This window comes from Entelurus aequoreus, linkage group LG16 (assembly GCF_033978785.1).
Source record: "Entelurus aequoreus isolate RoL-2023_Sb linkage group LG16, RoL_Eaeq_v1.1, whole genome shotgun sequence".
Taxonomy (NCBI): domain Eukaryota; kingdom Metazoa; phylum Chordata; class Actinopteri; order Syngnathiformes; family Syngnathidae; genus Entelurus; species Entelurus aequoreus.
The window spans coordinates 51,485,220-51,499,629 of record NC_084746.1 but is presented as its reverse complement, the minus strand read 5'-3'; the positions used below and the strand labels follow the sequence as shown (position 1 = coordinate 51,499,629).

Genomic DNA, 14,410 nt, shown 5'->3' with positions numbered 1-14,410 from the left:
GCGTGCTGCTGCTCCACTAATAGTACTAACCTTTAACAGCTAATTTTACAAATTTTCATTCATTACTGGTTTCTATGTAACTGTTTTTATATTGTTTTACTTTCTTTTTTATTCAAGAAAATGTTTTTAATTTATTTATCTTATTTTATTTTATTCATTTTTTTTAAAAGTACCTTATCTTCACCATACCTGGTTGTCCAAATTAGGCATAATAATGTGTTAATTCCACGACTGCATATATCGGTTGATATCGGTATCGGTAATTAAAGAGTTGGACAATATCGGAATATCGGATATCGGCAAAAAGCCATTATCGGACATCCCTAGTTACAACTGTATGCTACTTTAGAAATGGCAACCGCGGGTTTTATCATGCATGTGCATGTATGAGACAGTTTGCCCCACAAAAAGAGGATAGTGAAAACGAAGGAACTTACTGACTAAAATGGCTAACTAAGCCCAAAAAAAACGCCACTGAAAACCTGCTCCAAAAAGCTGGAGCAGGTTTGGTAGAAGGCGGGATGGTTTTTTTAAATATATCTGCAATGCTGTGGCATTATATTTGTGTCTTAATGTTGACGTCGCAAAGGCAGATTTTGAGGACAGAAAAATATGTTTTGCAAGCGCAGACATATTTTCAAAAGAAATTAATACAAATGTTTGAGCAAATATAAATGTATTTTGCGCACAATAGAAGTGTTTGCTTGTTTGCCATTAGCCGAATTAATGCTAAATAATGCTGTCTGCAGTCAAATGTATGCACTCTCTCTCGCCCCCTCCCTCTCTTCTGCTCTCTCAACCTCAGCAACTTTTTTTTCCTGCACTCGCTCAGATTTCTGCTCTGTGCTCGCACAACTTTAGACGTACTTTGTGCTATTTATATTAGTGTCAAAAAGGCAACCAAGCACCTCTGATTGGCTGCTCGGTCTCCAATGAGATCGCTTGTTCTGTTATCCTGGACACATTACTTTGCGCCTGATGGAGTCGTTTGTCGTGTCCCTATTCGGGGGCTGCATCTTTCCAAGGACCCAGCCCATGCAGTCCAGGGAGTTTGGGTCATTGAGCGAGTCCTCCAGTCGCAGCTGGAGGGATTGTATTCGGAAAAAGGACTGGCCTTCGCAAATGGCACCACTTCCTGGTGGTGTCACATGTTTACATCTACCGGCCTGCAGTCAGGTCCACAAAGAGAAAGAAACCTAACAAAATATTCAATTATGAAGCAAAATGTGTTATATATTTATCCTGCGTGTGTATGTGTGTTGCTGTAGGTGGATTTATCTCCTGCTCGGGGAGACATCTTTTATTTTTAAACATAGTGGGCTACTTTATATTGCAACCTAAATTATAGAGCACTCTTTATTTTTTAAATCTGCTTTAAATATGCAGGGAATTTCAGCAATAAGAGGTTTTTAGGATGTCTACCGTAATTTCCGGACTATAAGCCGCACCTGACTATAAGCCGCACCAGCTAAATTTAGGGGAAAATACAGATTGCTCCATATATAAGCCGCACCCGACTATAAGCCGCAGGGTTTTGATGTGTAATTAGCGTAGTATATAGGGGTTCCTGCTACCACGGAGGGGATTGTCGGGACAGAGATGACTGTTTGGGAACGCAAAGCGTCCCATTTATATATATGAAAAGTCAGTCTTTAATCATTGTGTCATCGTCTTCCTCCTGCGTACTAAAAACACCGAAATCCTTTTCGTCGGTGTCGGAGAAGAACAGGCCGTATATAAGCCGCACCCTTGTATAAGCCGCAGTGACCAGAACGAGGGGAAAAAGTAGCGGCTTATAGTCCGGAAATTACGGTACATGTTATGCATTATATATTTGCGTCATTAGGTTCAGCCGCTGAAATATTCTTCAGCCCCCCCAAATAATTTGGTGGTTTTCTTTTTTTTACAAAAAATCGCAGAAAAAAATCAATATAAATATTCAAGAATATGAGTTTAAATAAGTAATAATTTAAGATGTCATAATTCACTATGATGATTACAGATGTCCGATAATATCCGACTGCCGATATTATCGGCCGATAAATGCTTTAACATGTAATATTGGAAATTATCAGTATCGGTTTCAAAAAGTAAAATTTTTTATTTTTTTAACGCCGCTGTACGGACTGGTACACGGACGTAGGGAGAAGTACAGAGCGCCAATAAACCTTAAAGGCACTGCCTTTGCGTGCCGGCCCAGTCACATAATATCTGCGGCTTTTCACACACACAAGTGAATGCAAGCATACTTGGTCAACAGCCATACAGGTCACACTGAGGGTAGCCGTATAAACAACTTTAACACTGTTACAAATACGCGCCAGACTGTGAACTCACACCAAACAAGAATGACAAACACATTTCGGGAGAATATCCGCACCGTAACACAACAGAACAAATACCCAGAACCCCTTGCAGCACTAACTCTTCCGGTACGCGACAATATACAAACCCGCTGCCCCCTACACCCCCCCCCCACCCCCCAACTCAACCCCGCCCACTTCAACCCCGACCACCTCAACCTCCTCATGCTCTCTCAGGAAAAGAGCGTGTCCCAAATTCCAAGCTGCTGTTTTGAGGCATGTTAAAAAAAATAATGCACTTTGTGACTTCAATAATAAATATGGCAGTGCCATGTTGGCACTTTTTTCCCATAACTTGAGTTGATTTATTTTGGAAAACCTTGTTACATTGTTTAATGCATCCAGCGGGGCATCACAACAAAATTAGGTATAATAATGTGTAGGGATGTCCGATAATGGCTTTTTGCCGATATCCGATATTCCGATATTGTCCAACTCTTTAATTACCGATACCGATATCAACCGATATATGCAGTCGTGGAATTAACACATTATTATGCCTAATTTGGACAACCAGGTATGGTGAAGATAAGGTACTTTTTAAAAATAATAATAAAATAAGATAACTAAATTAAAAACATTTTCTTGAATAAAAAAGAAAGTAAAACAATATAAAAACAGTTACATAGAAACTAGTAATTAATGAAAATGAGTCAAATTAACTGTTAAAGGTTAGTACTATTAGTGGAGCAGCAGCACGCACAATCATGTGTGCTTACGGACTGTATCCCTTGCAGACTGTATTGATATATATTGATATATAATGTAGGAACCACAATATTGATAACAGAAAGAAATGGGGGGAGGGAGGTTTTTTGGGTTGGTGCACTAATTGTAAGTGTATCTTGTGTTTTTTATGTTGATCTAATTAAAAAAATTAAAACTAAAAAAAACTTTAAAAAAACGATACAGATAATAAAAAAACCGATACCGATAATTTTCGATATTACATTTTAACGCATTTATCGGCCGATAATATCGGCAGGCCGATATTATCGGACATCCCTAATAATGTGTTAATTCCACGACTGTATATATCGGTATCGGTTGATATCGGAATCGGTAATTAAGAGTTGGACAATATCGGAATATCGGATATCGACAAAAAAGCCATTATCGGACATCTCTAATGATTATAAATCATTTGAAGACCCTTTGTTAGTGGATTCACTGACAGACTCAAAGTCAAAAAGGTGTATTTTGTTTATCTTCACTTAGATCGTTTTCACCATAAATGGCAAATTATTGTGATAGTCCAAATCACCCATCCCTCCTTGCCAGGTGGCCTGTGGGCCTAGAATTTGAAACCTGTGGTCTAAATGCCTTTAATTACCATGACAGTAATAACAGGAAACTAACAATATTGCTTTTCAACCATTTCAGTTCCTTCAGTATTGGCTGTGTAATTTTAATGCAATAACAACAAGTGGTAAGCAAAAAAATCTTGGAATTGCAAAAATTCGAATCAAACAGGTTGTGCACAGACAACATATCTTCGGGTGGACATCCAGCCCGTTTTCCAGGCTAGAACATTTATTTCCACCAGAACCTCCTCTGTTTTCAACTCTGTAGTGCTGTGCAAGTTTGTTTCCACTGCTATCATCCGTGCAGTGTTTGCCTGTTTGCAAGTTCCCTGTGAGCAATCCCATGCAAGAACACTGTTCTTATGTGTGTGGGCCATCTCATGCTTACTAAAGAAGACTAAAGCTTTCTTACACTTACACTTTCAACTAGGGATGTCCGATAATGGCTTTTTGCCGATATGCCGATATTGTCCAACTCTTTAATTACCGATACCGATATCAACCGATACCGATATCAACCGATATATACAGTCGTGGAATTAACACATTATTATGCCTAATTTGGACAACCAGGTATGGTGAAGATAAGGTACTTTTTAAAAAAAAAGGAATCAAATAAAATAAGATAAATAAATTAAAAACATTTTCTTGAATAAAAAAGAAAGTAAAACAATATAAAAACAGTTACATAGAAACTAGTAATTAATGAAAATTTGTAAAATTAACTGTTAAAGGTTAGTACTATTAGTGGACCAGCAGCACGCACAATCATGTGTGCTTACGGACTGTATCCCTTGCAGACTGTATTGATATATATTGATATATAATGTAGGAACCAGAATATTAATAACAGAAAGAAACAACCCTTTTGTGTGAATGAGTGTAAATGGGGGAGGGAGGTTTTTTGGGTTGGTGCACTAATTCTAAGTGTATCTTGTGTTTTTTATGTGGATTTGATAAAAAAAATAAAATAAAATAATAAAAAACCGATACAGATAATAAAAAAAACGATACCGATAATTTCCTATATTACATTTTAACGCATTTATCGGCCGATAATATCGGCAGGCCGATATTATCGGACATCCCTAGTAATAACCTGTGGTATTCATGATTAATCCAAACTCAAAGGTGTGATTAGAGTGGTTAAAAATGTATCCTTTGACAGCACTATTTAAAATAACTTCCATCCATCCATCCATCTTCTTCCGCTTATCCGACGTCGGGTCGCGGGGGCAGCAGCCTAAGCAGGGAAGCCCAGACTTCCCTCTCCCCAGGCACTTCGTCTAGCTCTTCCCGGGGGATCCCGAGGCGTTCCCAGGCCAGCCGGGAGACATAGTCTTCCCAACGTGTCCTGGGTCTTCCCCGTGGCCTCTTACCGGTCGGACGTGCCCTAAACACCTCCCTAGGGAGGCGTTCGGGTGGCATCCTGACCAGATGCCCGAACCACCTCATCTGGCTCCTCTCCATGTGGAGGAGCAGCGGCTTTGCTTTGAGCTCCCCCCGGATGGCAGAGCTTCTCACCCTATCTCTAAGGGAGAGCCCCGCCACCCGGCGGAGGAAACTCATTTCGGCCGCTTGTACCCGTGATCTTGTCCTTTCGGTCATAACCAAAGCTCATGACCATAGGTGAGGATGGGAACGTTGATCGACCGGTAAATTGAGAGCTTTGCCTTCCGGCTCAGCTCCTTCTTCACCACAACGGATCGATACAGCGTCTGCATTACTGAAGACGCCGCACCGATCCGCCTGTCGATCTCACGATCCACTCTTCCCTCACTCGTGAACAAGACTCCGAGGTACTTGAACTCCTCCACTTGGGGCAAGATCTCCTCCCCAACCCGGAGATGGCACTCCACCCTTTTCCGGGCGAGAACCATGGACTCGGACTTGGAGGTGCTGATTCTCATCCCAGTCGCTTCACACTCGGCTGCGAACCGATCCAGTGAGAGCTGAAGATCCTGGCCAGATGAAGCCATCAGGACCACATCATCTGCAAAAAGCAGAGACCTAATCCTGCAGCCACCAAACCAGATCCCCTCAACGCCTTGACTGCGTCTAGAAATTCTGTCCATAAAAGTTATGAACAGAATGGGTGACAAAGGGCAGCCTTGGCTAACTTCATACAAGATAAATAAGTAGGGGGTCCCCATTCCATCTCTCCATCAGTTTAGGGGTCTTTGGCTGGGAAAAGACGCCTGCTTTTAACTGAAGTCTGATTTTCATGGCCACTAAGTCCTCCCAAATCCTGAACAATCTTTCATTTGCCAGCAAGGGAAGACTTTTTTTTTTTTAAAGAGATTTTCAAAAGCGTAAGTAAACATCATTTCTGTTTGGGAGAAAGTGCATTAAAAGCTTTTGTGGGACTTAAAAGCGAGCAGGTCATTCGTCAATTAACGCTCTTTCTTTGCCGCATGCAGAGCAAGGCGAGGGTTGATTATTTAACATGCAGCTTCCTGATGACTGATGCATCTTCGAATGAAGCTGTGAGGCGGCGTGATTCATGTGACGGTCAGCGTGGAATGGAGCGCTAGATTTAGATGGTCTTTATTCTGCTGTACTCCCGGCATGTAGACCATGTATCTCACTTCATCACCTCATGTGACACGGATCAAACATGGCAGCCTCCCGGCCCAACTACGTCCATCTAACCGCCGCCATACTCTTGCAGGAGGATATCGAACTCGTGGCTGAGCACCGGCTGGTTCACGATGACCATTGCCCTGGAGCTGTGCGATAGGATCAACGTCTACGGCATGGTGGCGCCCGACTTCTGCAGGTGAGACCGTGGCACAGCATGTAAACCAAGGTCACGCACAAGTGTAGTTTCAAAACTGTCTCTGTCTACACACAAGCACATACACCCGCTGTCATGCACATTTTGTCCAATCAGAAGCCTGAAAAAAGCAGCAATATCTGACTCGGTGGCATTACACCTCTTATTATGTTTATTGTGATCGACTTTACATGTACACTACCGTTCAAAAGTTTGGGGTCACATTGAAATGTCCTTATTTTGGAAGGAAAAGCACTGTACTTTTCAATGAAGATAACTTTAAAGGCCTACTGAAAGCCACTACTAGCGACCACGCAGTCTGATAGTTTATATATCAATGATGAAATCTTAACATTGCAACACATGCCAATACGGCCGGGTTAACTTATAAAGTGACATTTAAAACTTCCCGGGAAATATCCGGCTGAAACATTGCGGTATGATGACGTATGCGCGTGACGAAGTCAGAGTAACGGAAGTTATGGTACCCCGTAGAATCCTATACAAAAAGCTCTGTTTTCATTTCATAATTCCACAGTATTCTGGACATCTTTTGCAATTTGTTTAATGAACAATGAAGGCTGCAAAGAAGACAGTTGTAGGTGGGATCGGTGTATTAGCAGCGGACTACAGCAACACAACCAGGAGGACTTTGTTGGAGCGCTAGCCGCGCTAGCCGCCGACTTCACCTTGACTTCCTACGTCTCCGGGCCGCCAAACGCATCGGGTGAAGTCCTTCGTCCTTCTGCCGATCGCTGGAATGCAGGTGAGCACGGGTGTTGATGAGCAAATGAGGGCTGGCTGACGTAGGTGGAGAGCTAATGTTTTTAGCATAGCTCTGTGCAGTCCGGTTGCTAAGTTAGCTTCAATGGCGTCGTTAGCACAGCATTGTTAACCTTCGCCAGCCTGGAAAGCATTAACCGTGTATTTACATGTCCACGGTTTAATAGTATTGTTGATTTTCTATCTATACTTCCAGTCAGGGGTTTATTTATTTTGTTTCTATATGCAGTTAAAGCCAGATGCTATCACGTTAGCTCGTAGCTAAAGCATTTCGCCGATGTATTGTCGTGGAGATAAAAGGCACTGAATGTCCATTTCGCGTTCTGGACTCTCATTTTCAAGAGGATATAGTATCCCAGGTGGTTTAAAATACAAATCTGTGATCTACAATAGAAAAAGGAGAGAGTGTGGAATCCAATGAGCCAGCTTGTACCTAAGTTACGGTCAGAGCGAAAAAAGATACGTCCTGCACTGCCTCTCAAGTCCTTCACTGTAACGTTCCTCATCTACGAATCTTTCATCCTCGCTCAAATTAATGGGGTAATCATCACTTTCTCGGTCCGAATCTCTCTCGCTCCATTGTAAACAACGGGGAATTGTGAGGAATACTAGCTCCTGTGACGTCACGCTACTTCCGCTACAGGCAAGGCTTTTTTTATCAGCGAGCAAAAGTTGCGAACTTTATCGTCGATTTTCTCTACTAAATCCTTTCAGCAAAAATATGGCAATATCGCGAAATGATCAAGTATGACACATAGAATGGATCTGCTATTCCCGTTTAAATAAAAAAAAATCATTTCAGTAGGCCTTTAAGTCCTATTATACCGGTAGTGTGTTTAAAGGCAGCAAGGCAGTGTTGTTGAGCTTGGAAATGATGTCATCACAAGGCTCCGTTTGTGCCGTGTACCGTATTTTTCGGATTATAAGTCGCAGTTTTTTTCATAGTTTGGCCGGGGGTGCGACTTATACTCAGGAGCGACTTATGTGTGAAATTATTAACAATTTATCATTTACATTAGCGTAAAATATCAAATAATATTATTGATGTCATTCACGTAAGAGACTAGACGTATAAGATTTCATAGGATTTAGCGATTAGGAGTGACAGATTGTTTGGTAAACGTATAGCATGTTCTATATGTTATAGTTATTTGAATGACTCTTACCATAATATGTTACGTTAACATACCAGGCATGTTCTCAGTTGCTTATTTATGCGTCATATAACGCAGTGGTCCCCAACCACCGGTCCGCGGCACAGATTTTTTTTTTTTTTTTTTTTTTTTTTTTTTTTTTTTTTTTTTAATGAAATCAACATAAAAATCACAATATATACATTATATATAAATATAGATCAACACAGTCTGCAGGGATACAGTCCGTAAACACACATGATTGTATTTATTTATGTAAAAAAAATTTAAAAAAAAAATTTTTTTTTAAATACACCCTCCCGGTCCGTGGGACAAATTTTCAAGCGTTGACCGGTCCGCAGCTACAAAAAGGTTGGGGACCACTGATATAACGTACACTTATTCAGCCTGTTGTTCACTATTCTTTATTTATTTTAAATTGCCTTTCAAATGTCTATTCTTGGTGTTGGCTTTTATCAAATTAATTTCCCCAAAAAATGCGACTTATACTCCAGTGCCACTTATATATGTTTTTTTCCTTCTTTATTATGCATTTTTGGCCGGTGCGACTTATACTCCGAAAAATACGGTGTTTGTTTAAGGGGTCAAACGACTTAGTGTAGACATGGCCTAAGTGACATCCTCAAAAAGTGACAACATAGAAATATTAGGTAAAAAAGTTTTACTATTACATAACAATGTTGTCATTACACAATGTATAAAACTTAATACTGTTCCAAAATAATTTAAAGTAGTTGCTGCGGCCCAGCGTTTGTATGACGGCAAAATGTTGAGGCAACTGAGTTGAAAGGAAAGAGCAGCCATTAATATTTCACCAGCAGCATCTGAGGTATTAGTCACGGATTAGTGTTTGTTCTGTGAACAGGCTATCTTTAAAAGAAGGATTAGCTAGTGTAATATACCAAGAACTTGTGTGAAAAAGGGAGAGAAAAAAAAAAGAAGCTGTGTTTGAAGTCCGATTAGCATGAAATTTGCAATAAGATGGAAGGAAACCCACCAAGAGTAAAAATATATACAGCATTATTATGCTATCATTACAGTGTAGTAGCAAAGCACACAGCTATGTTAAAAATAAAAATAAAATAAAATGTCGGTGCTCCAATGAGGCAAGATAGTGTAAGTGGGTTTGGGTAAGAAAACCAGATGCTCATCGTCTCTTGTAAACAAACATGGTTTAAAAAACCACAACTGTGGGACCATAGTAAATTAATTTATTCTAAGTATCAATTATAAAATAATCATAATATTGTCATTATTGGAGCATAAAAAACTGTTTACAACCTTCAAAATATATATTTTTAACAATATAAGAGCCCTCTAGACATGAATTAAAACCCACAGTTAGTTAGTTAAAGTAATAATAATAATAATAATGGATTACATTTATATAGAGGAATTTATTAAAGTTGCTGGAGTTATTCCCGCACTTTCAGACCGAGACATTGACCAGTATTACTGCTTCTTGGTCCAAGTTCCACAAACAAGTGGAAGTGCCGGGAAGCCAATCAGGTGTTAGGACCCGCCCACTGACTTGAATGATGAAATAAATAATTATACTTTTACATTGGATGAATCAATTACACATTTAATAACACATTCATGTATATGTTTCCAATTATAATTAATTAGTGAAAACCAGTGACGTGTGGTGAGGTTCATGGCTGGTGAGGCACTGACTTCATCACAGTCAGATTTACAAACATATGAACCCTAAAGAGTATCTTATTCACCATTTGATTGGCAGCAGTTAACGGGTTATGTTTAAAAGCTCATACCAGCATTCTTCCCTGCTTGGCACTCAGCATCAAGGGTTGGAATTGGGGGTTAAATCACCAAAAATGATTCCCGGGCGCGGCGCCGCTGCTGCCCACTGCTCCCCTCACCTCCCAGGGGGTGAACAAGGGGATGGGTCAAATGCAGAGGACAAATTTCACCACACCTAGTGTGTGTGTGACAATCATTGGTACTTTAACTTAACTTTAACTTTACACATACAAACTGTAGCACACAAAAAAGCACATTTAATTAAAAAAAAATGTTATTATGGTTTTACCTTTACTTATGAATGAAGTCCATGCGCCGCTGTTGTGCTGGATTAATGCACCCCCGCCGAAGAATGCACCCCCTGACGGGAGTGTTATATCAACTAAAGCCCACACTTAAACTTTCCACGTGCAAGATTGAATCTATTTAAAAAAGTTATTTAATAAGAAGCCAAAAAGTGCAAAAACAATAATGTTGGTGTTGGAGGAGTTGTGAATGAATGAAATATGAAATCCGTGCTGCAGTCTGCAGGTGTACCTAATGTTGTGGCCCAGCAGTCATTCACAACTCCTCCAACACGAACATGATTGTGGGGGGGTGGGGGGGGGTGGGGGTTGAAGTGTGGGGGGCGGGGTTGAGGTGGGGGTGGGGGTGTATATTGTAGCCCGGAAGAGTTAGTGCTGCAAGGGATTCTGGGTATTTGTTCTGTTGTGTTTATGTTGTGTTACGGTGCGGATGTTCTCCCGAAATGTGTTGGTCATTCTTGTTTGGTGTGGGTTCACAGTGTGGCGCGTATTTGTAACAGTGTTAAAGTTGTTTATACGGTCACCCTCAGTGTGACCTGTATGGCTGTTGATCAAGTATGTCTTGCAGTCACTTTTGTGTGTATGCAGAAGCCGCACACAACATGTGACTGGGCCGGCACGCTGTTTGTATGGTGAAAAAGCGGACGCTAAAGGCAGTGCCTTCACGGCACGCCCTTGATATTGTTGTCTGGGTGAAAATCGGGCGAAATTCGGGTAGAATGGTTTCCCCGGGAGATTTTCGGGAGGGGCACTGAAATTCTGGAGTCTCCCGGAAAAATGGGGAGGGTTGGCAAGTATGCTTTAAGACAGGGGTGTCCAAACTTTTTCCACTGAGGGCCGCACACTGAAAAATCAAAGCAAGCGGCGGCCATTTTGATATTTTTTACATTTAGGCCTCCACTCAGGCTTGATCCCGGGGACCCCAAAGGGTTTTGGTCAAAAAAATATAAAAAATGTGTCATTATTCATTATTATTATTCATGTTTTAAATCTCTAGATCAACACTAGGTATATATATCTGTCAATATAACGTTTTTAAAGATTTAAGTTGTATGCTCTTTTTGTCAAAGAAAACCGTGTTTTTTATGGAAAAAACACAAAATATGCAATATTTTCACCCAATAAAACTTTTAAGTGGAATATTTGAGATTATATAATAATGGGAGCCTTAAAAAGGTCAATAACTCATAAAAACATTGATTTTAATTCATTATTATTTTTTTGAGCAATGACACTTAAAAACAAATCACACTAAAATGATTGGGATCCAAAAGGGTTCTACTCATTAAAGTGTTAAAAAATCAATTATAATTTTTTTTTTACTGTTTACTTTTAACACAATAATCTCGAGATCAACTTCAGATCTATCTATTCTAAGTTGTATTGTTGTTTATGTTTTTTTGTTTGTTCGTTTTAGGCCCTTCTTTAAAAAAAAAAACAACAGCTCAGTTTTTTACATGGCAAACACAAAATACCGTATTTCCTCGAATAGCCGCAGGGGCGCTAATTAATTTAAAACCTCTTCTCACTCCTGCGCTTACCAAAAGCATGCGGGATGGGCAAGCATGCGCTAATTATTTTAAAACCTCTTCTCACTCTGGCGCTTACCTTATCATGAAAAGCACATTTAATTTAAAAAAAAACGTTATTATGGTCTTACCTTTACTTATAAATGGTGTCCATGTGCAGCTGCTTCTGATCAAACGCAGTCTTCCTTATCTTTCTTCAGTTTTAAAAGTCTCTGGAGATCTTCCTTTAATTATTACCTCCTGCTTCGATTGAAAGTCCAGTTTAGAAAACTGTTTTATTTAAGATATGTAATCCTCCATGGTAAAAGTGCAAGCAAACGATCGCTGCCCATGCTTGCTGCTTGTTGTCTTCTTCTGCAGCACCGGTCTTCTGCAGTACTGGTAGTCGCAAGAAGGATCACTAGCGCCCTCTACCACCAGGAGGCGGGAGTCATTTAATGACTCATATTTGACCCGGCGGAAGTGCCAAGCATGCGCTAATTATTTTGCGAAACGAGTTTGACCCGGCTGTAATTCTAGGCAGGTGAATACTATATTCCCGGCGGCAATTCAAGGAAATACGGTATGCAACATTTTCCCCAAAAATATCTCAAAGTGGAATATTTAATGTGACGTAATTGGAGCCTTGAATAGGTCAATAATTCATAATGACACTGATTTTGATTCATATTATTTTTTAAATAAACAGCCTGCCAGGCAACTTTGTGTGATTAGAGTAAACATTGCAAAATTTTTTTGTTACATTTCACCTGTTTGCTCTTTTATACCACTTTATGTTTTTTTATTTTTTTTCAATCGTATTTTTAAAATGTTCCGTGGGGCCGTTGAAAAATGGCCCCCGGGCCGCACTTTGGACACCACTGCTTTAAGCATAAGAGTTGTGTGATAACTTACGCATAAATATTCTAACATTCACTCCCCCCCGCCCCATGTGTCTCCCCAGCAGGGAGCCGGAGAACCACTCGGTGCCCTACCACTACTACGAGCCGCGGGGCCCCGACGAGTGCGCCATGTACATATCGCACGAGCGCGGGCGGCGAGGCAGCCACCACCGCTTCATCACAGAGAAGCGGGTCTTCGCCAACTGGGCACGGACGTTTGACATCCACTTCTACCAGCCCGACTGGAGCCCCGCCCCTCTGCCGGCCAACCGGACCCTGAAGGCCAGCCTCGCGGCGGGCGGCCAGTCGTGATTGAAACTACGGACTCTGAGGGAATACGCGGTTTTATCGAGTCAACAACACGACAACTTCTGTTCCAACGCTCCATCAACTGAAGGCGTTTCAAAGTCACCCGGTGACTATTTCTCCCCCCCTGACAAACAACCCGGAGAAGGTAAAGTTCCACGAGGTTGGAGCATCCTCATCTTACAGTCACTCGGGAGAGCTTGCACTGTCAATCACTGTGTGTGTTTGGGAGAGAACCAGAGCGCGCTTCAGGCACTGAGAGCCGGTTCAATTTAAAGTTAAACTTCAGACGTTCTGCAGTTACCAAAGATGAAGCTGAGGCTGTGCCACACGAGCAAAAAAAAAAATGGTCAAAATGGTCCACAACATATTTCCCAGTCACGTTCACAACAAAAAGGTGCGTTTCGTTAGCTCAACATGTCATAACGTTAACGCAGTGTTTTTCAACCCTTTTTTGAGCCAAGGCACATTTTTTGCGTTGAAAAAATCCAGAGGCACACCGTCTTTGCTCCCACAGTAAGTCTTTGCTGTCGTCCAGCATTCTGTTTTTGTTTACGTTGTAGCCAGTTCAGTTTTAGTTTCGTTCTGCATAGCCTTCCCTAAGCTTCAATGCCTTTTCTTAGGGGCACTCACCTTTTGTTTATTTTTGGTTTAAACATTACACACCTTTTTACCTGCACACTGCCTCCCGCTGTTCCCGACATCTACAAAGCAATTAGCTACCGGCTGCCACCTACTGATATGGAAGAGTATTACACGGTTACTCTGCCAAGCTCTAGACCAGGGGTCACCAACGCGGTGCCCACGGGCACCAGGTAGCCCGTAAGGACCAGATGAGTAGCCCGCTGGCCTGTTCTAAAAATAGCTCAAATAGCAGCACTTACCAGTGAGCTGCCTCTATTTTTTAAATTGTATTTATTTACTAGCAAGCTGGTCTCGCTTTGCCCGACATTTTTAATTATAAGAGAGACAAAACTCAAATAGAATTTGAAAATCCAAGAAAATATTTTAAAGACTTGGTCTTCACTTGTTTAAATTCTCTTTTTTTTTTTACTTTGCTTCTTATAACTTTCAAAAAGACAATTTTAGAGAAAAAATACAACCTTAAAAATGATTTTAGGATTTTTAAACACATATACCTTTTTACCTTTTAAATTCCTTCCTCTTCTTTCCTGACAATTTAAATCAATGTTCAAGTACATTTATTTTTTTTATTGTAAAGAATAATAAATACATTTTAATTCA

The 14,410-nt window shown here is 40.7% G+C and overlaps 1 protein-coding gene across 2 annotated transcripts in view; it reads left to right on the top strand.

The window, feature by feature from the left end:
• The window catches only part of st6galnac5a (ST6 (alpha-N-acetyl-neuraminyl-2,3-beta-galactosyl-1,3)-N-acetylgalactosaminide alpha-2,6-sialyltransferase 5a), a 170,797-nt gene extending 156,674 nt beyond the window's left edge, over nt 1-14,123 (top strand). The window contains exons 4-5 of one of the 2 annotated variants that reach the window (XM_062023295.1): nt 6,339-6,446; nt 12,925-14,123. In XM_062023295.1, coding sequence (XP_061879279.1) covers nt 6,339-6,446; nt 12,925-13,171 — 355 coding nt within the window. In that variant the 3' untranslated portion in view covers nt 13,172-14,123. Of the gene's footprint in view, nt 1-6,338; nt 6,447-12,921 lie in introns of both variants that reach the window. The other variant, XM_062023294.1, reaches the window with a different exon arrangement.
• The last annotated feature ends 287 nt before the right edge of the window (nt 14,124-14,410 follow it).